Raw genomic sequence first — 22,078 nt, forward strand, 5'->3', positions numbered from 1 at the left:
TGTATATGCAGTAAACCCTCAGTGGAGTATCTTACCAGATTAGCTAGGTGTTACCGTTTAGAGAGCAGGACACAGGCAGATAAATAAGCTTTGGTGAAGAAAATAGGTTTAGACCAGTCCAGAGCCAGAGGCCTGGCCCATAGAGGGCCATCAGGACCCTGGACCATGAGGTGCCACGTGCCTGGGACAATGGGTCACAGGGAGGAGAGCGCAGGTGATTGTGTGTGCTCGGGAAGTGCCTACAGCAGCTGCGCTTCAGCCTTGACATTCCCCCAGGGTGCGAAGAAGGGTTTCCGGAGCCCTGCGTGTAAGAATGTCTTGCTCCCTTTGCTCATTCGGTCTTGAAGACTATTTGTGTCTGGCACACGCAGGAAAGGAATTCTGTAAAATGGAATTTACATTTATGTCTTCTGTATTTCATAGCCTTCTTATGCCAAAGAAGGGCAAGGCCCCAGTGCCCTTCTTGACACTAGGTGACCCCAATGGGCTAAGCTTGTGACAGAAGAGACCTGTGGCCTTTTGCAACCCAGTTTCACTTAAATTTCACTGTTTTCTCCGTAAGATGCGGATCAGTACAGGTAATTGTGATGGCCAGCCAGAAATGGCCTGCTGTCCCATCTCTGCTCTTTCGGTGGTTCACTCAGTTTACTTTGAGAACCTTTTGCACTTTACAAAACAGGTATTTGTTTGGACCTTGCCTGTTATTGTGAAAACAGGACCAGACATGTATGTGTTTTGTTTTCTAGAGAGATGTGCATCCAACAGGATGGGAGAATTCATCTCACCGTTGTTTACTTTGGGAAGGAAGAAATGAATGAGGTCAAAGGAATACTTGAAAACACTTCCAAGTAAGTATGATGTGAACTGTAATAAGGACTCATAGCAACTGAGCTCAGAGACATACATCCAAGGACTGAACTCCTGCTTCAGTTTTGTTTTCCTTAACACTGTGGGTCATTTGGGAGACTGAACGTTTGCTGGTTGTGCACCCTCCTTCCCTGGGAGACCACCCCACCTGAGGCTGCTCCCCTACTGTGCAGAGTGCTAACTTTGACACCTGAGATAAGTCGCCTTGAGCTGCAAGATTGGAGTCACCGGCTTCCTTGAGCTTCTGCGTGATTGGGTGTTGTCTCAGCATTGCTGATCTGGGGACTTGACGTCACAGAGTGGGAATGAGGGATGGCGCGTGTGCGTAGCGAGCTCTAGCTGACGGTTTTCGTTCCATGCTCCGGTTTTCGTCCACTTAGCAAATGGTCTCACTCTGTTGACTTTCATTCATTATGCATTTTGAGACATTAGGGGGAAGTCGGAAGTGACGGCCAGGACAGGATCCTTGATTAAGCCTGCTCAGCTGAACAGAAATTATCTAACACAAAAAACTTTAGACTTAGGCTTGTATATTTATACTTCACTGACCAATTGTATGGGGGAAGAAATGAAAGTAGCCCAGATGGATTTGTTTCCCTATCCAAAAAATAAACAAGTATTTAATAAATATCTAGGGTGTTTTCCACTGGTGAGGAGGCCAGAATGGTATAGCCACTCTCCCTTCTGGTGTTGCAGGCCTCACTTGAGTAATCAGGTGGGTAGTTTCTCCATAAGTGAAGTGTGGAGGGTAGTCAGCAGTACTCAGAAGCAGAAATAGTCTGAAGAGCTCAGTTTGGTCTAAATATGAACAGGGCCCCCCCTGTTTTGAGCTTCTGGTAAATGGGAAGAGGATGATAGTCAACGGATAAGATTATAAGATTGAGTGTACTTTTTGTATTTATGTTCATACTTTGTTGCTAATTTTGTATTAATGGGCACAAGATCAGAGTGCTAATTACAATTACTCAAATGTACTAAAGCAGTGCACTGGTCAGATGTTGTCCATCCCTTGTTTCTGGAAATAAAGTTGTATTGCACTGCAGGACTCCTTCTTTGTTTACATATTATTTATGTCTGCTTTTGTGCTACAACTGCGGAGTTGAGGCCTTGTGACAGAAATCGTATGACTTGCAAAGCCTAAACTCTTTACTCTCCACTCCCTTATAGAAAAAGTTTGCTGACCTCTATTCTAAAGCAGTGTGGAATTCAGAGTTTAAAACCAGTAACAGTGTAAAAGCTAGGCCTCTGTGGAAGGGCGATCAAAGACAGTAGAATAACTGATTATCCGACATGTGAGTAAAATAGGAATCTCTCGACTCCAATGTATTTCAGTATCCTTTTCATCTCTGCTTCGGAATGAGGTGCATTAGAATTCATGTCCTCTGCCCAGTGGATAGGTTTTAACATCTCTTATCCATTCCTGGGCATGGATCTTTTTTTTTTTTTCAAGTTTCCCAGTTGTTTCTAACATTGAGCCAGGATTGAGAGTCATTGTCTGAGAAAGTGGCGGCCACCCCAGGACTGCCCACGAGACACCTTCACTGCAGCCAGCTGCCGAATTCCAGGGTGTTTTTAAGTAGTTATGCAGGTGTTTCTAAAGTGCAGTCAAAATTGGGTTTGTCACCTTCTGAGCACATTAAGGGGCATTTGCTGATGCGTATAACAAAATTGGCGTAAATCTGACGGATAAGTGGAAGGCCAGGGTGATACCTTTGTGGGAGGTACTGTTTCTAGTGATTGGAATACTTAAAGACTCTTATTATCAAGGCATTCTTATCTCTATCAGATTACCTGGCAAGCCAAATTCTCGGTCAGAAGGGTGCTTGGTGAGCAAAGAATGAATAGAAGCTGAACAAGAAAAGTAGAATCATTTCAGTGGTAGGGATGAGTTGCTTAAAATTTTGGAAAATTTCCAGCAAGTAATCTACCCATAACTGAGAACTTTGTGCTAGAAACTGAGTCCTTTGTGCTAGAGACTGAGTGCTTTAAAGCAGTGCTATGGAAACTCTGGAGGAACCCATTGAAACTCAGTTGTTCTGTGTTGATGTTTTCATTCTGCCAACTGGGGATATCTGCAGTGTAGATGCCTCTGATGCCGTGGGGAGGGTCCTCTTCCCCTCCCCCCCAATGTTGCCTTCATCAGACCACCTCCCATAGGATGCCCCACCCTCCACGGCCAGCTTGAATTGACTAACGGGCCAGCACGGCCACGCCACCTTCCAGATCAATCTCTATAATCCCCTATTGCTTGAGCCTTCTACCCAAACTGGCTCTAACGTCTTACCTCGTCTTGATGACTTACTGTCCCCAGCCAAACTGGGGGGCGTGGTTTGCCCCTTCATCTTGGCTCCCATTATTGTCTTCTACTTGCAACTCTCTCCACCCACCTTTCTATGTACTCAGTCCCCACGCTTTTATCCCCACCTCCCCCCACTTTGAGTGCCCACCTCTAGAGCTCTTCCTGACCAGTCTTCTCTCTGAACTCAGACTACATTCCCTGACAGCACCTCTTCTGTTTGACACTTGGCATGTGATTTGGGTATTCACATTTCTTTCTTTGTCCTCACTAGACTATCAGCTGCTTAATAAGTAGTACCATATGTGCCATATCACATGGCTCTTTGTAACTCTGTACCTAGCCTACAGCCTCAGTCAGAAAACATTCAGTGTTTGTTCGCCAAGAGAAGGGCGATGCCAGTACACAATATATTTGTATTCTTAGTAAACTATATGAAAGATTATATAATAAGCCCTATTTAGATGTCATTTTTATCATTCTTTTAAGATGGTAAAATGCATCTTATCTTTGAATAATAGTAACCACTATTATTTACATGAATTATCTAATATTCACAGCAACCTTATGAGACAGATGCTGTCATTCACCCCATTTCATAGATGAAGAAACAGGCTTGGAGAGGTCACTCTTCAGGCTGCCAACCCTGCCACACGGCAGAGCCAGGATCTGAATCTCATCCATTAACTACTAGTACTCGTAGGCTTAACATTGCACCAAAATTTTACTCCAGTATACTTCTTTCTGAAACCCTCAATTGTCATTTGAAAGTAATAAGAATTGAAATCAGCCTAAATGATATTATATTTCATTAGGATAGCATTGTGATGAAACTGTTCTAAATCCAGCTAAATGTATATATGTTTAGAATATCTTGTAAAAGTCTAATATGACACATGTGCCCTGTTTTACCCTGTCCCTGATTTATGCTTACACAGTTGAGCTTTACATTTCCATTGATGGCTTATAGATCAGTGTTTTGGAAACTATAATTTGTGTTCCATTAGAGGTTGTGAAAAAGCTTTAGTGGGTTATGTCCAATGTTTTTAAAACATTGAAATAGAATAAGATAAAAGATATCAGAGCATGTCACAAGTAGTAAGGAAAAATACTGTTTTATAAACTATAATGTGTGTCGTGTCTACTGTGTCATGATGTATAATATATTCCTTTATAAGGATTGTAGTCAAAATATTTAGAAGCTACTTCCATGGATAATAGTACAAATCAGTTCTCAATATCTGATTCTGTTTCCATAGTTTTCCATCTTAAGTTGCAGTTAATCTCAGATTAAGGCCTAGCTTAGTTATTTTCAAATATAAATGTGCTTTGGGAATAACCTGGGGTGCTTTTTAAAATGCAACTCCTGGGATCCATCGTCAGAAATTTTGAGTCAGTGAGCCTAGATGAAGAAGCTTGGTAACCAACACTTAGAATGAGCCCCACATGGGGTACTGATTTGGGTGGTCCATGGCCCACACTTTGCTGGCCTAGGTAGACCTTTGCTTGGAGCTATGTATCAGGAGATTTTTAAAAACTGGCATGAGTTAACATTTATTACATTGCAGCTTCATCTCTGTCCAATCATGGCTACAAAGGCATCTTTCAGAGGTATTATCTCTGAGATCAAAGCACTAGAAATGAGACACTGCCCTGTCATTTTAAGTATGTGACATAAGAGAGAATTGGGTTTTTTGTTTTGTTTTGTTTTTCTGGTTTTTGTTTTCTGTGTGTGTTGTCAGCACCCTGCCTGGCTATGGTGTCATTTTGTGCCTCTTTGAAAGGATTTGTTTGACATGTACCCTCAGGAAGATTTTTATCAAGACATCCCAGAAGAAAATTGGGGAGAAAGGTTTATATTCTGGTTTGTTTTCTTTTGATTTGGTTCTTAAAATTAGAGCAGAATTGTTGCTTTGTTTTAATTTGTTCTTAAGGAATTTTTAGATACTATCTCATTTGCTAAACTCAAAAAAGCAACACAGCAAATACCTCCTGAGAAGATAAGGAGTCTTGGGCCCTGGGAAGCACCTCACAGATTAAGGCGGCATCTCCAGCCTGTGGCCATTTGCACCTGGCGTTTACAAGAGGGACTGAGTATGAGTCTTCTTGGTAGAGATTTTGTTCTTTGTGAGATGTGCCTATATTAGGTATTCTAAATTGTTCTTTGGGGGATTTGAACGTACATATAGTGTATAGTATTGTAATAATGTTAAATTTCCTGAGTGTGATTATTATATTGTTATAATGTTATAAAGGAGAGTGTCTTGATTCTTGGGAGATACTTCCTTCAAGGGTAAAGTTGTCACAATATCTGCATCTACCCCTGAAATGGTTCAAAGCAAGCAGGCAGGCAGGATGTTACACTTGGTAAGCCTAGGTGAAAGATATGTGGATAGTTATATTATTCTCATATTTCTGAAGGTTTGAAATTTTTCCAAATAAAAATAGTAGTAAAATATATTATGAAAAAAATTAAATCATATTGTTTATACAATGAAATATAATCCAACACTTAAAGAAAGGTAATGTCAGCAAAAATGGTAGTATAAAGACCCCTGCAAACATTCTTCATAGAGCAATGAGAAAATTGCTAAAAATGGTCAAAATCAACTTTTTAAGAACTCTTGAAATTAAACAAAGCTTGCCATACTCTGGAAAATGTTTATCCAAGAAAAATGATGGAATTTTTTGTGCAGCTTTAACTTGCCTTATTCCCACCTTCTCCTTAGCTGTTTGGTAGCCTTGAAATCCAATAGCCCACAAGTGCAGCAAGAGCCACAGCCTGGCAGCCACCAGGGCACAAGTGGGACAGGAGCTCCTTAAAGCATCGTTCCCAGAAAAACGATTCCCAGGTCATGATCTGACCTGTCTGGAGTTCCCTGGAAGACTCTATTCACAAGTTGTCTTTATTTGACCCGACTCAGAGCTCTCCCAGTGGAAAAAAGCCTTTCCTCCAAAACACAACTCTAGGAAGTCTGTAATTTTGTGGCTGCCTCGGGTGGTAGATAAGAGTTGGGGCAAACAACAGACTAGCCAAAAAGCTTAAAAGGTGATGCTGAGGAGTGAGATCTACACTGGGGCTTTGAAAAGCTCAAATAGGCGCCTGGGTGGCTCAGTCGGTTGAGCGTCTGGCTTCACCTCAGGTCATGATCTCGTGGTTGTGGGTTCAAGCCCCGCGTCAGGCTCTGTGCTGATATCTAGCTCAGAGCCTGGAGCCTGTCTTCAGATACTGTGTCTCCTTATCTCTCTGACCCTCCCCTGCTCACGCCGTGTCTCTCTTTCTCTTTCTCTCTCTCTCTCTCTCAAAAATAAATAAAACATTAAAAAAGAAAAGAAAAGGAAAGCTCAAATATATCCCTAGGGATTGAGAAGTCTAGGCACACATCTAGGGCTCTGCTCATACTTAGGAAAGATGTGAGCAGGCCTTACCCTTTCACCTCTGGCAGACCTTGAGACTTTGTGCAAGAAGCAAGTAAAGGCAAAGATAAGCTATGAGCTGCCTAGTTAGGGTTTTCTATGTATAAGATCATGTCATTTACAAACAGAGATAATTTACTTCTTTCTGATTTGGATGCCTTTAATTTCTCTCCCTTGACGTCAAAAGTTGCTCTGGCTAGAATTTCTATACTACGATAAATAAGAGTGGTCTTGTTCTTTGTCTTGCTCCTGATCTTGGAGGGAAGACTTTTAACTTGTCATTGTTGAGTATTGTGTTAGCTGTAGGTGTGTCGTATATGGCCTTTATAATGTTGAGGTACATTCCTTCTATAGCTAATTTGTTCAGAGTTTTTATCATGAAAGGATGTTGAATTTTGCCAAAATTTTTTTTCATCTGTTGAAATGATTAGATGATTTTTATCCTTCATTCTGTTAACATGGTGTATCATGTTTATTAATTTGCAGGTGTCAAACCATCCTTGCCTCCCAGGGATGCATCTCACTTGTTCGTGGCATATGATCCTTTTAATGTATTGAATCTGGTTTGCCAATATTTTGTTGAGAATTTTTGCATCTGTGTTCATCAAGGATATTGGCCTGTAATTTTCTTTTCATGTCATGCCCTTGTCTGGCTTCAGTATCACAGTAATGCTGGCCTTATATAATGAGTTTGGAACTGTTCCTTCCTCTGCAATATTTTGGAAGAGTTTGAGAAAGATTGGGATTAATGCATCTTTAGACATTTGGTAAAATTTACTCATGAAGCCATCTGGTCCTGAGGCTTTTATTTGTGGGAGATATTTGATTATTGATTCAGTCCCCTTGCTCACTATTGGTCTGTTCACATTTTCTATTACTTATGATTCAGTCTTGGTAAGTTATATGTTTCTAGGAACTTATCCATTTCTTCTAGGTTATCTAATTTGTTGGCAAATAATTATTCATAGTAGTCTCATCATATTTTGTATTTCTGTGGTATTAGTTGTAATGTCTCCTCTTTTGTTTGTAATTTTATTAATTTGAGTAATATGTCTTAAATCTTTCTTAGATGGTCTGCTAAATGTTTGTCCATTTCTTCATCTTTTCAAGAGAAATTAACTAAAAGAGTTGTGTAAACTGACTTTTATAAGCTTAGAATCTAGAAAAAAATCTAGAACAGCTGCCTGAGAGTCTGTTTAGTTTTAAATTCTTGACCATATTTGAATGTTTTCTTTAAGTAGAACTCATAAGCAATTTCAGTAGTTAGAGCTGTTAGATTTTTTTTTGATTAAAAATTTTTTTTAAATTTTTTAATAGTTTATTTTCAAATTAGACTCCATATAACACCCAGTGCTTCTCCCCACAAGTGCCCCCCACCATGACCATTACCCTCTTCTCCCCCTCCCCCTCCCCCTTCAGTCCATGGTTCGTTTTCAGTATTCAGTAGTCTCTCATGATTTGTGTCCCTCACTCTCCCTAGCTCTCTTTCCCCCTTCCTCTCCCTATGTTCCTCTGTTAGACCTATGAGTGCAAACATATGGTATCTAGAGCTGTTAGATTTAAATTTTAAGTTGTACATTGAATATAATACTGGTTTTTATGTACATTTTTAAAGTATTTTTTTTAATGAAGGGCTATGTGGGAAGTGCCACATTAAGAGAATTTCCTTGTAATGGTGGGAAGGAGTCTGTATGAGAGTAAGTCTTATTAGACAACAAGATCTTTTATCATTTTCAATCCAGCGGTTCTGGGAAATGCAAGTCAATTAGAGAAATTAAATCTCCAGTAGAAACAGTAGCTTTCTGAGGTCATTGTAACATCTAGCAGAATGATTGTATATAACTTGGAGGAGTCCCTGTGCACCAGACTTATTATATAAAAGACGAGAATTGAATGAGAGACTTGAGAGTTTCATCAGTCAATAATACAATTCAAGAAGAAAAGAAGAGAGAATAATGGTGGGTAATCATGTGGCCTTTTGGAACTGCATATTCTGACTCTTAGTAGGAAATTACATGGCAAAGAATGGAATGCCCTCACTCTACTATGGAAAGTGCCCATTTTTCTTACCAGGCCATTACTTTGGGCATACCACTAAATATTACATTTCCTTGTATGGGTAAATTAAGTGTTTCAAACCAAATTGTATTGTATTTTTCTCAGTTCTCTTCGTTATTTACATATTTGTCCTCTTTCTAAAATGATGGGTTTGTGCCTGACCTCTGGAATCTGTTGGTTGGAAACTCTTTCTGATGATGTGTAGGGGCTAAGCCACGACCCACCTGAGGGAAGAAGGAGGGATCTGGGCAATTACCCCCCAACAGTGACAAGTCTGGGATATACCTCAGCTTTTCCCATAGATTCATCCCTTGATTTATGTGATGCTTTTTGGTCACCTGCTGTGTCCCTGTGTGTGCCAGTTACTGCCTAGTGCCAGATCATCACAGAAGATTAAAAAAAAAAAAAAGGCATTCCCTACCCACCAAGGCCTTAGAGCGGTCAGGTCATCAAGTATGTGTCTATACAGGCAAAGGCACAAGAAGGCACCGGGCACAGGAGGACAGATGGAGAACTGGGCGAAGTGCATGGGAGCCCAGAAAGGGCGCTGGGTTTGCAGCAAGGCTTAAGAGGTGGTGACGCTCTGGTTGTGAAGACCGCGTAGGGTTTCGCTGGCGTGGATGGAGGACGTGTACTCCGGAGGTAGGAGGCCCCAGCCACGGTGCAGCACCAGCGACCGTCTTCTGGCTGCTCCCTGTGGGGTGGGGGGTCGGGACAGAGGACGAAACAGAGTCCTTGCCCGTGCACTTCTGTGGTCCACATATTTGGGTTATAGTCTCATGGCTGTGCTGTGCACATTCCCAAACCCGCTGCCAGACCCCGTTGGGGTGAATCAGTGTTTTGTGTTGAAATGTGCCCTTGCTTTCACATGGCCTCACTGCCCCTTAATCCACTGTTTCATGCACTGTTGAGCAGGGGTGCTCCGGCCTAGTGAGCGAGTCCCCCCTGAGTAAAAATATGGGACGCATTGGAGGAAGGGCCTGGTTATCTTGCAGAAGCCAATTTCTCTTCATCCTGTTGCACCCTGGGTTCTGGAGCTGCTGCTGAGGAGTTTGAGCTGAGAAGAGGGTGTCTGCTTCCAGGCCCAGAGGTTTGACAATGTATTAATCTCTCTGTTCTGGGAAAGAGGCAAAGTGACTCTGTCCCTATTCTTTTTCTGGTGTTTCCAGCTCAGCCCCCTTTGTTAGTAGAGACTTTGTTAATTATCAGAGGCCCTTCTTGACAGTAAGAGGAGAGTAAGAGGTTCCTCCAGACACGGGCCAGTTGTAAGGAGTGTTTGCTCTGAGTGATCAGGAGGGAGGACAGTACCATCACCCAGCTGCAGACAGACTCATAGCCAAGCTCGGTGACCTGGCAGCCACGCTGGGAACCACAGGTGGATGACAGTTAGCCCTGGGCCTTCTCCAATGCCCGTGACTGGCTGATGGTGCCTCCCAGGCTGCAGGTGACTCTCCCCACCCTGCCTCCTTGTGCACTCACGTCCAGCTCCCTGGATCAGGCCTTCTGCTCAGAGCCCTCACTGTGAGGCAGACGGTAACAACGCACGTCTCCTGCTGACCAGTGCTGGTCATGATGAGTGAGGCAGCCAGGTAGAGGTGGGTGGAGCAGGGTTCTGTGTGGGGACAGGGGCTCTGGGGAAGCAGGCGCCACATGCATACCTACCCCCATGGGTCAGAGGGGCTGCTGTGTGGACAGCGAGTGGACAAAGCTGAGTGCCCCACCCTGCAGCTTTCTGGGTGGCCTGGAGACACCCTGAGAGTGACTTTGAAGTGCATTTTCAGATTGGGTAGTGCCACGGATAGGAGGTGGATCATCTCTTGCTTGCAGCGAGAGTGAATGAGGAGAAAGGAAGCAGATTGCCTTTTACATTAGGGCCATACAGAGGGTCCCTTGGCATCTGTTTTCCTGAATTCTTTCTCTACAGGCAGCACATCGAAGCACAGAAATGGATGTTTTAAGAGTTTTCGAAAAAGTTCGTCCAAAGGTCATTTCAAACACTAGGCACAATGTTCTCCCCACCCCTGTTCCTAGTGGCTGTGAGTGACAGGCCCAACCCTCACCTCTGCCCTCCCCCGCCCTCGCTGCAGCACAGCCACTGGGCTGGAGCAAGGGTTTGGGGAATTTGGAGACAGAGCAAACTAGATTAAGTTATATATTGGGTAAGTGCACGCTTCAGTTACCACAGATGAGTGTGGCACTCTCTACCATTCACTCTGTGTTGTCATATAGTTAATGTGGTTACCTCCGTTTCTTTTTTTTTTTTTAATTTTTTTAATGTTTTTTATTTTTATTTTTGAGAAACAGAGAGAGACAGCGTGAGCAGGGGAGGGTCAGAGAGAGAGGGAGACACAGAATCTGAAGCAGGCTCCAGGTTCTGAGTTAGCTGTCAGCACAGAGCCTGATGTGGGGCTCGAACCCATGAACCGTGAGATCATGACCTGAGCTGAAGCTGGTCGCTCAACCAACTGAGCCACCCAGGTGCCCTGGGTTACCTGTTTCTAATGCTGCCTTGTGTTCTTTTATTTTTCCTAAGATTTTATTTTTGTTAAGTAATCTCTACACCCAGAGTGGGACTGAAACTCACAACCCCAAAATCAAGAGTCAACATGCTCCACTGACTGAGCCAGCTAGGTACCCTGCCTTATGTTCTTATTTAAGTATTCAACATGACTTAACTTCTGTAAAAACTTGATACATATACACAATAGACTGTAGGCTGTTCAAGGGGGCCAATCAGCAGTTCCTTTAACATAGCGTATTAAGGAGCAGCATTTCTCTTCCTTTGGTGAAAGCTGCTTGCCATCGTTCAAATATAAAGCATTTTAATGCTTGAACTCCATAATGGTAGATCCTGGAAAACTTCCTGGAGGAGGGATCTGAATTATGAGTCAGATACAACCTGAATGAGGAAAGCTCTGCTCAAGGACAGGCCAGTCCTCCCTGCCATCTCTGCCAGTTAGCTAACAGGTATCCCTGTAGTCTGGGAGGGTCCTGAAGAGTATGAGCCTTGAGACAAATCAAGAAGGAGACTCACTATGGCTATTAGAAAAAAGATGAGCCCCCGGATGTGGATAGGTCCTGGGACACCTGGCAGGAGACTCCCTTAGAGGAAGAGGGAAAAATCTAGGCACCTCCCCAGGGTAAAACTTTCCTGAAAACTGCCCACCTAGGGCAGAGGGAGTGGACTGAGCTTGCCTTCAGGAGCTGGGCTGTGGAACGCTCCAGGGGATGTGAGCGGGACTGCAGCGGCCTCGCTCCACCTGCACATCTGTGCAGCAGGGAGGTGGCATTGTCCTAGCTAGGGCCAGACCAAGTCCTGAAGAGGCTTTGGAACACAGCATCAGTGCCACTCACAGAAAATGTGAACGGGGACCGCCTACCGGGAGAATGCCTCCAAAGGTGAGGCAGTGCTGAACTGCGGGCAGAATCCCAGAAAAATAGAATTTTGGAGTGGAAAGGGCCCTCTGGGCTCTGTAACAATCAGAGTCGCAATGAGGAAACTAAGGCAAGAGAAGAGAAATGACTTTCCCCACATAGATGAGAGGTGAAGCTAGGATTAGTCATTTCTCTAGTCACATCTTTGATCACAAACATCTGTGGAGCCCCTGGCGGGGGGGGGGGGGGCACAGTTCTAGCCCTGGATCCAGGTTTTCTGACTCAGACACCAGAACTCTTCCAGCCACCAGGCCTGCTGCCTTGATCTAAATCTGAAAAGCATGTCTGGCTTTGGACTCAGACGAAGTTGGGCCCACAGATTTCCGAGATTAAAAAAACCAAGCTTGCTCCCAGATCTGAAAGAAGAGGATAAGGAAGGAGCAGCACGACTAGCCCCTCTGATTAGACCCCCAGATACAAGGACAGCTTACCATTGGGAAAGCTTCTGACTCTATATTTGTGTTGACCTTCACCCATGGTGGTTACTTGGAATACAGACTTTAAAATGGAAATGGGTTTTTTTATTTGTTTTGAGTACATCAAGATTAGAGATGAGTGGGGCACCTGGCTGGCTGAGTTGGTTGAGCGTCCAACACTTGATTCGGCTCAGGTCATGATCCCAGGGTCATGAGATTGAGCCCCGTGTCAGGCTGTGCGCTGAGCGTGGATCCTCTCTCTCCCTCGCAATGCCTGTCTCCCCTGCTCGTGCTCTCTCTCTTTCTTAAAAAAATTAGGGAGAAGTTAGGAACAGGTAGGGGGAAGAGTCAGGCTGTGGAAGGAGAGGAACCATTATGAAAAGAAGACCGATGTGAGCAGGAAAAGGGAGGTTTGCCTAATGCCAGGCCCCTGCACACACAGAGGTAAGATCTCAAACTAGGTTAGGACTCAAAGTAGTTCTCTAGTTCCATCTGTCAGAAGACAATCCCAGTCCCTCTAGGTACAGCATGAGTTCCTGGAACTTCTGCTCAAGACATGCCCCATTTCAGAGGGTTCTGATGCCCCAGGGAAAGAACAGCCAAGTGGAGAAATGTCTCGGCTTTACTATCACAAGCCTGGGGATCCTCACCTGTGCTAATGACAGCAATTGCTCATGATTACATACTGTTTTAGACTCTTGGCAGTGTTTATCTAACTAATCACTCTGTGAGATAATTAAGGAAGGTGTTATTATTCCCATTTTGCAGATGAGGCAACTGTACTTCCAGGAAATTAATGGGCTTGCCTAGATCACAGAAGAGAGAGCCAGGGTTGGGACAAGTCGCTCATTTCCCCTACCATGCTCTCTTGCTTTACCTAAAGATGGGGAAGGAGTCCAGGTTGAAGTCTACTTGGGGGTAGACATACATCAAGACCATCATGCCTGGTCTCTGGAGTTACATACAGACGAGATGATGCTAGGTGGGGCCATTCCAATGTGACTTTATTTCTTCGGTGCAGTGGTTTTAGTAGGTGACTCAGGAAGCATGGAGATTGCCTGGGTTCTGTTGGCCCAGTCCCCACTTGTTGAAGTTTTCTCTATCACAAAGAATATCCATTAGCATAACAGCCCAGTTTTCATAATGGGGAAACGCTAGAGAAAGAAAAAATAAGGTAAAATTTCACTAAGTATCCTTGGAACCTTTAATCTCAGTGAGTTTCCAGTGAGTCTGGGTCATTCTGTATCTTCTTGGGTAGTCTCAGTGTCCGCAGGGTGACAAAAGATAGGTGGCAAATGTGGGTGCGCCCTGGTCATGTGTTTGCCTAGGGGGTTCTGTCCGCCTGGGTGCATGAGCTCATAAGTGACTCTGTCTGGTCTTCCCTTTTAGAGCTGCCAACTTCAGGAACTTTACCTTCATCCAACTGAATGGAGAGTTTTCTCGGGGAAAGGGACTTGATGTTGGAGCCCGCTTCTGGAAAGGAAGTAATGTCCTTCTCTTTTTCTGTGACGTTGATATCTACTTCACCTCCGAATTCCTCAACACATGCAGGCTGAACACACAGCCAGGTATGGGGCTCTCGAATCAGCTCTTCCCTCTCTCTCCTCCAGGGTGGTCTTTAGCACTGTCACACTCACACTCTTTCTCTTCATTGTTCCCTCTGATGTCCTGCTTCTGAATTGGCCCAGTTTTACCAAATGGCCAAGAAAAATTGGCCCTATTTTACCCAAAGACCAAGAAAAAGCAAAATCATCTAGTTTGATTTCTCCTTTGATGTCATGGTGTGCGCTTGTCAGCCGCCCTAATTCTGGGACCCTTTGACCTAGGTTCAAGTCTAAAACCCATTTTCCATTTTCCGCTAGGAGGTTGGCCCAAGTGAACATCCACAGGAGAAAGTGCAGTGGGGGCTAGGGGGAGAACAGGGACTGGAAAGCTGCCTGAAACTAAAGGGAAAGGTGTAGCTGTGGCCAGTTCCCAAGGGAGTAAGGGCTTTGAGCAGGACGAACCCACAATATGAAAATGATTTTCATGGAGTTTGACTCATAGCAAGGGCTGATATTCAGCTGATAATTACTTTAAAATATTCAAACTCTTCTGTGTAAACTGGTAAAGAGCAAGTGCCCTGGGGCCCCTGAATCTGCTCCTGCTGCCTGAAGTCACCATGACCTGTCTGGCCACCCTTCAGACCCTTCACAAGCCAGCCATTAAAGGGTTAACATCTGGCAGGACAGAGAGTACCCAACTCTCTTTCATGCTTACTCCTGTTGGTTGATGCCCTGTGCCACAGCCACCTGCCCTCAGTATTTTGGGGTTTTTTGTTGTTGTTGTTGTTTCTATTTTTTATTTTAGAGAGAGAGAGAGTGAGCTGAGCACTTGTGTAAGCAGGGGAAGGGCAGAGAGAAAGAGAGAGAGAATCTCAAGCAGGTTCTCCACTCAGCATAGAGCCTAGTGTGGTGCTTGATCCCACAACCCTGGCATCCTGACCTGAGCTGAAATCAAGAGTTGGATGCTCAACCGACTGAGCCACCCAGGCGCCCCAAGGACTGTCAGCATTTCGAATACCACTTCTGTGCTAGGAGGTCAGAGCTCTCTGAGAGTCTGTCCACCTGATCTACCTGTGCGAACTCCTAAGATCTGTTTTGGGCTTGAGTGATAAGAAAAGGAAAAGTGGATGCAAATATCTGGGTCATTTCAGAGGACTGAATATAAGTGAACAAACCTAATGGTTTTGTCTGTTGCTTCAAGTGAATGTTTGTTTTCTGGTTTGCAGGGAAGAAGGTATTTTATCCAGTCCTTTTCAGTCAGTACAATCCCGGCATAATATACGGCCATCATGATGCGGTCCCTCCCTTAGAACAGCAGCTGGTGAGTAATTACCCTGCAGGTGCCTTTGTGTGGCTCTGTTTCATGTCTTTCATTACCAAGGGCACCTGACCATGAGTAAAGGTGAGTGGAAATCTGTGGACTAGTTCCCATAGTAATTTTTAAGTTTGGCAGACGTTCTGGCCTTTCCTCCCAGTGCCTTGTTGATTAAAAGTGCTTGCAATATTTAAAAGTGGAAAATAAATAGGAATAGTACCTCACAGAAAGGTAATTTCACACCTTCATAGTTTTCTTATATGGTTTTCGGAAACTATTATTATTGCATTATGGATGCAACAAGCACATTTTCTCTTTATTATTACAAACCCTCTGTGGTAAGAAGGGTAAGATTTACAGTTCCATCGGACAGATGGAAAAGAGAAGTCAGAAAGGGATGGCTCACCCCAGGTCACACAGGGAGTGAGTCAGTGCGAGCATAAGGACAGATCCAGGGCCCTTCCCATCACACCATCATTGTCACACACCACGGGGCCTCAGGTCCAGGGTGGCAGCAGAGGAGGTACCAGCAAGGTGACACTTTTTAAAAAATGTTTATTTTTAAGAGAGAGAGAGAGAGAGAGAGAGAGAGAGAGCAGGGGAGGGGCAGAGAGAGAGAGAGAGGGAGACACAGAATCCAAAGCAGGCCCCGGGCTCTGAGCTGTCAGCACAGAGCTGGACATGGGGCTAGAGCTCACTAACTACGAGATCATGACCTGAACTGAAGTCGGTTGCTTAACAGACTGAGCCACCCAGGTCCCCCGCAAGGTGGCTTTTAAAGGAACGTTGGAGGGACTTCTCTGCTAAGATCTTGGCTGCACGGGTGATAGATAATGGAGCCACACAGTGACCAAAGATCTCTGTATGCTGAGTGGTCTTGGTGGTGGTGGCCCTGGCCGTTAGTCCATTCAGCAGAGAAGCAGTGCAGGCAGGAGGAAGATGAGGTGAAGCCAGAAGAGGGACTCTGTAATGCACAAAGGCATGCCCTATGCTCTTCCGAGACAAAATGCCCAGTATTGCTATCACCCCCAGCTTGAACTCTTACCTTTTCCTGCAGAGAGATCAGCTGGGTTTGTCTAAAGCTGCGTTCCAGCTCAGGCTGAATATCAGGGGGCATCTCACCTGGGGCTTCTTCATCGCTTTGAGTGGCTCCGTGTCCTCTTGAGGCAAAGCCATTGCTTCTGTGCAATGGGAGAGTAATTGAAAGTTTTTTGAAGTTCTTGTGTAGGGCTGATTCTGCCTTTAAGCTTCTGGAAGTAGCAAAACCCATTCTTTCTCACCCCATCCTCCAATTAACCTCTGGCAGTTGACTTAGGACCTTTTCCAGAAGGTTTCAGCTTCGGTCCACTGAGGTGGGATGAGGTTTGCTCCTCACCCGTTCTAGCATGATTTCCCTTTGGGCCCACTTTGCTCACCCTCTCATTTTGTTTTTATAGACTCGCCTAAGATCACACAACTAGCTAATAGCAGAACTCAGGCCAAAAGCAGGATTTCCTTCCCCCAGTGCAGGGCAAGCAGATTTGCTAGAATCTTGACGAGGGCTGAAATGTAAGGGAAATGACCTGACAAAAATTGCAAAGGAGAACATAAAGCTACAGGAATTAATTTAATGGAGACAAAATGTGTAGGTGCTAAGAAGGTATAAAAGAAAAAGATTAGAGACCGTGAGTTAGGAAAGACTTCCTACCAAGGGTTCATTTGGCTCAGTCATGAAAGATACGAGATGTAGATACAGATGTAAGTTTGGTGTAGACCTAGATGGTGTAGATGTATCTTGAGAGCCCCCCGTGTTAAATCAGTACCAAGGTGAAGGAAGAATCCAGATCCAGAGTGTAGCTGTAACAAAAATGACTAATTGATGCAGACAAACACAAGCCGAATTTTCAGAGCAGACTTGCAAACGTGACCTCGTTAGTCCCTGTGCGAGTCGTTGCTTCTCAGGCCATTGCCACCGCTGTTTGATACACTGTGTCTTCAGACTAAAGCCAGAAGCTACGTTTGTGATTTGTGTGTGTATATGTGTTCAGACTACTTATTTCTTTACTTTTGAGTACAGACCATTAATAATAAGAAATATGCAAAATGATGGGATATTATGCCTGCATTTAATTTCTTGAGTTTTAAACCTGAGACAAAACTTGCCGATGCTTTAATGTAGAAACAGCTCAGAGAGAACGGAATGACTCTCACTTAAATAATTATTAAGTTTAGACATTCCACTCTCCTGGTTCAAGCCTTGTTCCTGCTGGCGCCACGGCCAGAATTTTCTACCTCTTCTGTCTGTAGACCCTTTCCCTCTCCTATAATCCAGTCTTCCCTTCACCCTCTGCCAGAGATACGTTTCCAAAACACAGATTAATCCCATTTTAAATAATCTTTTATGGCACGGAGCCAGCAGTGTGCTAGTAAATGTTTAACAATCCACTCTCTGAAAGGAGGGGGAGAAAAAAGTGTTTCTCCCCACTTCATAGCATTTGCCGCTTTCTGTGGTGTCAGTACTCCCAGCTGGCCTATTTCAGGGCCCCAGAGTGATGTCGCTGAACGGCGGGCGGGAAGAGACTTGCATAACCCTGGTGAGCTCGTCGTGGCCGGTCCCGGCCCCGGCCCCGGCCAGCCTCCATTCCTTGGTGCTGCTCTCCACAAACAGACTTGGAAACTGATTACAGAGGAAATGTCTGCAAACCCCAGTGCCTGGCACATGGTACCAGCGTGGTAGACACCCACACTGGCTGCTCTGCCTGGCAAGCATACCTGCCCAGGGTTCCGGGTGCCGGCCTGCCCCCCGGGCCGTCCTCACCACCTCTGCTGCCCGCGGTGCCTCACACCTCAGTCTGTCATGCAGCCCAGCCATCGTTTAAATCCAGTGACTTCGTGCTCCTCTGTCCAGTGTGTGAATGTTCTGTTGGCTCCTATCCTTACTCTTGGATTATATACCCTTACCTGTCTCTACCCCCTTCCAAGTATTTCACCACTAACCTGCATTTTGGTTTAAATTTCTAAAAATTGCTGACTGGGCATAGTCCATCCTTTTCGTCTGCCTTTATATATTCAGGAAGCAGACACTAACTGAGTTCCAAAAATAGTGTTAACAGGTGCCATACTCAGCCTTTTGGAACCCAGCTCTGTGCCTGCTTTATCTGGAGGATCGCAGGTGATAAGTCATTATTATGCTCATTTCACAGATGCCAACTTGAAGGTTAGAGAGTAAGTCAAGTCACTTGCTCAGATTGCTAAGAGGTAGGGCTGGGAACTCAAATCCTGTCCCGCATGGCGGAGTCTGGGCTAAGGATGCCAGGTGGTAGGGGACATGTTCTGTGGCCTCAGAGTGCTTTCAGGAGGGCATAGAGTCTAGCTTCAGGTGGTAGATTCCTAGAATAGGGAACCTGGATGATTCCTGGTCCAGTATGACACCCTTCAGAAGACACTTTATCTTTTTTTTTTTTTTAATGTTTATTTATTTTGAGAGAGAGAGAGCATGCAAGTTGGGGGGGGGGGTCAGAGAGAGAGAGGGAGACATAGAATCCAAAGCAGGCTCCAGGCTCTGAGCTGTCAGCACAGAGCCCTGTGCAGGGCTTGAACCCACAGACCGCAATATCATGACCTGAGCCGAAGCTGGATGCTTAGCCAACTGAGCCACCCAGGCGCCCTTTTTAAAGCAGATACCAATAAAAGACGACTTGTAGAAAATTGTAGGTTAGTACAGATCTTGGAGGAGGTGGCTTTTGGGTCCATTCTTAACCCAATTCTGTGACAGCTGTGCCTCCAGAATATCTTACTTCTCAAGAAATGGAAACTGTCACAGCAGTCATGGTGTTGGTCTGGGCTCAGCCACAAGTGGCGGACTTCTCCTGGGCAGGTCACTCTGCCTCCAGGCTACAAGGCACAGGCAGCCTCCCTGGGGCCCAGGGCATAAGGAAGGTGCAGATGAGGTGGAGCCGTGGAGCACCCAACCCAGCTGCCAAAGCCCCTGAATCTCAGCGTGTCTGCTGCTCACAGGCAGGACTGGTCACATAATTGGCACGGCCCAGTGCACAGTGAAATGCAGGGCCCTTGGTTAAGAATTATTAAGAATTTGAAGCGTGTGACACCAGGCAGGGAACCCTCCAAGCGTGGGGCCTGGGGACTGCATGGGTCGCATCCCGTTGATGTTTCTTGTGAATGTGAGGCTGGGTGAATGCAACCTTGGTTCTTGGGAGGCTTTCTTTGATTTAGAGGAAATACTCTGCCTGAGTATTTGTTATTTATTTTATTTCAGGGCCCAGATTGCTTCACGGGCAGTTGTCCAAGTCAGCACCATTAAAGCAGCAGGCGCTGACTGCCTCTGAGGCTCCCCGTGCAGCTGCAGAGCGGCCGCCTTCCCACATCTTCAGGGAGAGACGCTGATTTGTGCTTTGTGTTTTGGTCCTAATAGAAAATAATCACCCCCGTCACGTGAATCGCCCACAGAGCTTTGGGTCTGGAAACTTCCTGTGGTAGAGTGGGCCTCACAACTGTCCTTTTGTGGTGTGTTTCTGCCCTGCAGTGCTTGCCGAGATCTAAGGTGGGGGGAGAACGGGTGCTGCAGAGAGCTGACGGGAAGCCAGATCCTGAAAGGCAGTTTTTAAAAATGAGGATAGCACTTGAAAACAGAGCGGTGAAATTCAGGACCGAAGGGGATGTTTTACTTTTAACGTAGCATCTTTATCTTAGGGTCTCCTCCTCCTCTGTTGTGGTAAACCTTGGTGTAGATCTTTTCAAAGCTTGCACAGAGCAGGCAAGCTTCTTATGCCTGGGCCAGAGGTTCTAAGAAGGAGAGCCCTGTGCTTAGTCCCTAGGAAGGTGAAAATATTTTTGTCTGCTGGTCCAGAGTGACACAATCCTGAGAATTTTCTCCCTGGAGTTCCTAAGCCTTTGCTGAGCCACTCAAGCATTCCCTAGTTGAGTTATGTCTGTTTCCAGTGGCATGGAGCCCTCTCTGCCCCAGGACTGCTCCTCCTCCTTTCTTTGGAGAAGCACTTATTGAGCACCTCCTGTGTGCTGGATAGTGATCTGGGTGCTGTGAATGAGACCAAGGCTCGGGGTGTATGCTCACCAGTGGTGGTGGGTGAAGTCAGAAAATAGAGAAACAGATGCATCAACAGTATAATTTCGGAGAGCCTAAGTGTTACAGAGGAAGTAAACCGGGTGATGGTGTGGAGAGTGACATGTGGGGGACAGTGGCGACACAGGCTGAGAGGGTCAGGATGTTTGCCCTAGGCAAGTGACACTGGAGCCCAGTTGTGAGCAGCGAAAAGGTGACCTGGGTAGGGGGTCTGTAAGTGTCCAGCCTTAGAGACCTGTGAGCCTGGTGTGCTCAAGGGCAGAGTAGGATGAGACGCTGTAGGCGGAAATATGAGATGGGCGCGGCAGGCCAGGGTTGGGTCACTTAAGACCTTTGCAGCTAGATGTTGTTGGGGGGGGGGGGACGTTATTCTAATTGCATTAAAGCCCTGAGCTGTGATCTGATGCATGCTTGAGAGTGCTCACTCGCAGCCAGGCTGCTCGTTGCGGGCACTATGCCAGGGGCTCGGCACAGCTATGGGTGGTAGAGCCTGTCATCCGGACACTCCATCTTGCCCTGACACTATATGCTAAGGGTGTGGTCAGATCAGTTTCTACCAAGGGCTAAATTTCAGTGAGCATTTCAGATAGTGACTTTCCCTGGCATGCCGACTTTAAAGCTGACATCAGTAAGTGTTTATACAGTGCATTCCCCAGCCCATAGATCAGTTGTTCTCTGTCACATTGTCCCCAGGTGAGGGTCACTCTTGACCTTGTTCAACCTTGCTGGGCACTGCATCACAGCCCAGGTCTGAGGCCTGGTCCGTTGTTCTTCCTGTTTTGGAGCTTTCTCTTTTAGATCCCATACAGACCTCAGCCAAATGGTTGAAGTTTGGATACTGGCACTTCTTTTTGACTCCATTTTTGTACAGAAGCTTAGAGGGCCTGTCTGTGTCCTGGCCAGCAGCGAGGATATTCAGCCAATAGCTGCAACAGAAACCAGGTACCTGGTATGAAACAGTAACCATTTTTTAAAAAAGGACTCAGTGGAGATTTTCCTAAACTTTCCTGCCCTGCAAAATCTTTCCAGTTGATACTAATGAAATTGCCTTGTCACTTGGGAGCTATCGTATAACAGGCCTTTGTTCTGCGGAAGAATTGGAGCACATCTGCTGGGCCCCTAATGGACGAAACCTCTCTCGGCCCTTACTTCCCTTCAGCAGCCCTGACGCGTGTGCGTTCACTCTGTGCCGACAGCATCTATGTGTAGGTTGTAATGAAAATAAGGTGGTTCCAGGGCTTACGGGGCAGAAAAATTTTAAGTTCACAGCCCTTCCACGAGCCATTTGTGGGATGTAATTGAGGCTGTAGTGGAGACAACATGAAACTTCTGGAAGGTGAAATAGCAGTGAGGATACATGTTTGGATAGAAGACCTGGAAGAGACTTTAGCCTCGATTTAGCTAAACCTCCTCATTTATAGGAAAGGAAATAGAGGCTCCAAGAAGTGAGGGATCTGCCTGAGGCAAAAAAAGCCAGCCAGTGGTCAAGTTGGGAGGAGAAGGCCAGCCAGAGACTGCCAGCCGCGCTCCTCCCCAGCTACACCGGCTCTGAAGAGCCAGGCCTAGAAGGCAGGAAAATGCAGAGATCCCAGCGATGGGGACCTGCTGCCGCCTCCTTCCCTTCCCCAGCGCCTTCCCCTCCCTAGGAGG

General features: G+C 45.5%; 1 protein-coding gene across 5 annotated transcripts in view; it reads left to right on the plus strand.

The window, feature by feature from the left end:
- Positions 1-22,078, plus strand: part of CSGALNACT1 (chondroitin sulfate N-acetylgalactosaminyltransferase 1) — a 252,405-nt gene that overhangs the window by 224,726 nt on the left and 5,601 nt on the right. For all 5 annotated transcript variants that reach the window (XM_029936838.1, XM_029936843.1, XM_029936833.1 and 2 more), the window contains 3 exons: positions 747-848; positions 13,879-14,057; positions 15,260-15,354. In XM_029936838.1, coding sequence (XP_029792698.1) covers positions 747-848; positions 13,879-14,057; positions 15,260-15,354 — 376 coding nt within the window. The remainder of the gene's footprint in view (positions 1-746; positions 849-13,878; positions 14,058-15,259; positions 15,355-22,078) is intronic.

The sequence above is a fragment of the Suricata suricatta genome, chromosome 1 (assembly GCF_006229205.1).
Source record: "Suricata suricatta isolate VVHF042 chromosome 1, meerkat_22Aug2017_6uvM2_HiC, whole genome shotgun sequence".
NCBI classification, from domain to species: Eukaryota; Metazoa; Chordata; class Mammalia; order Carnivora; family Herpestidae; genus Suricata; species Suricata suricatta.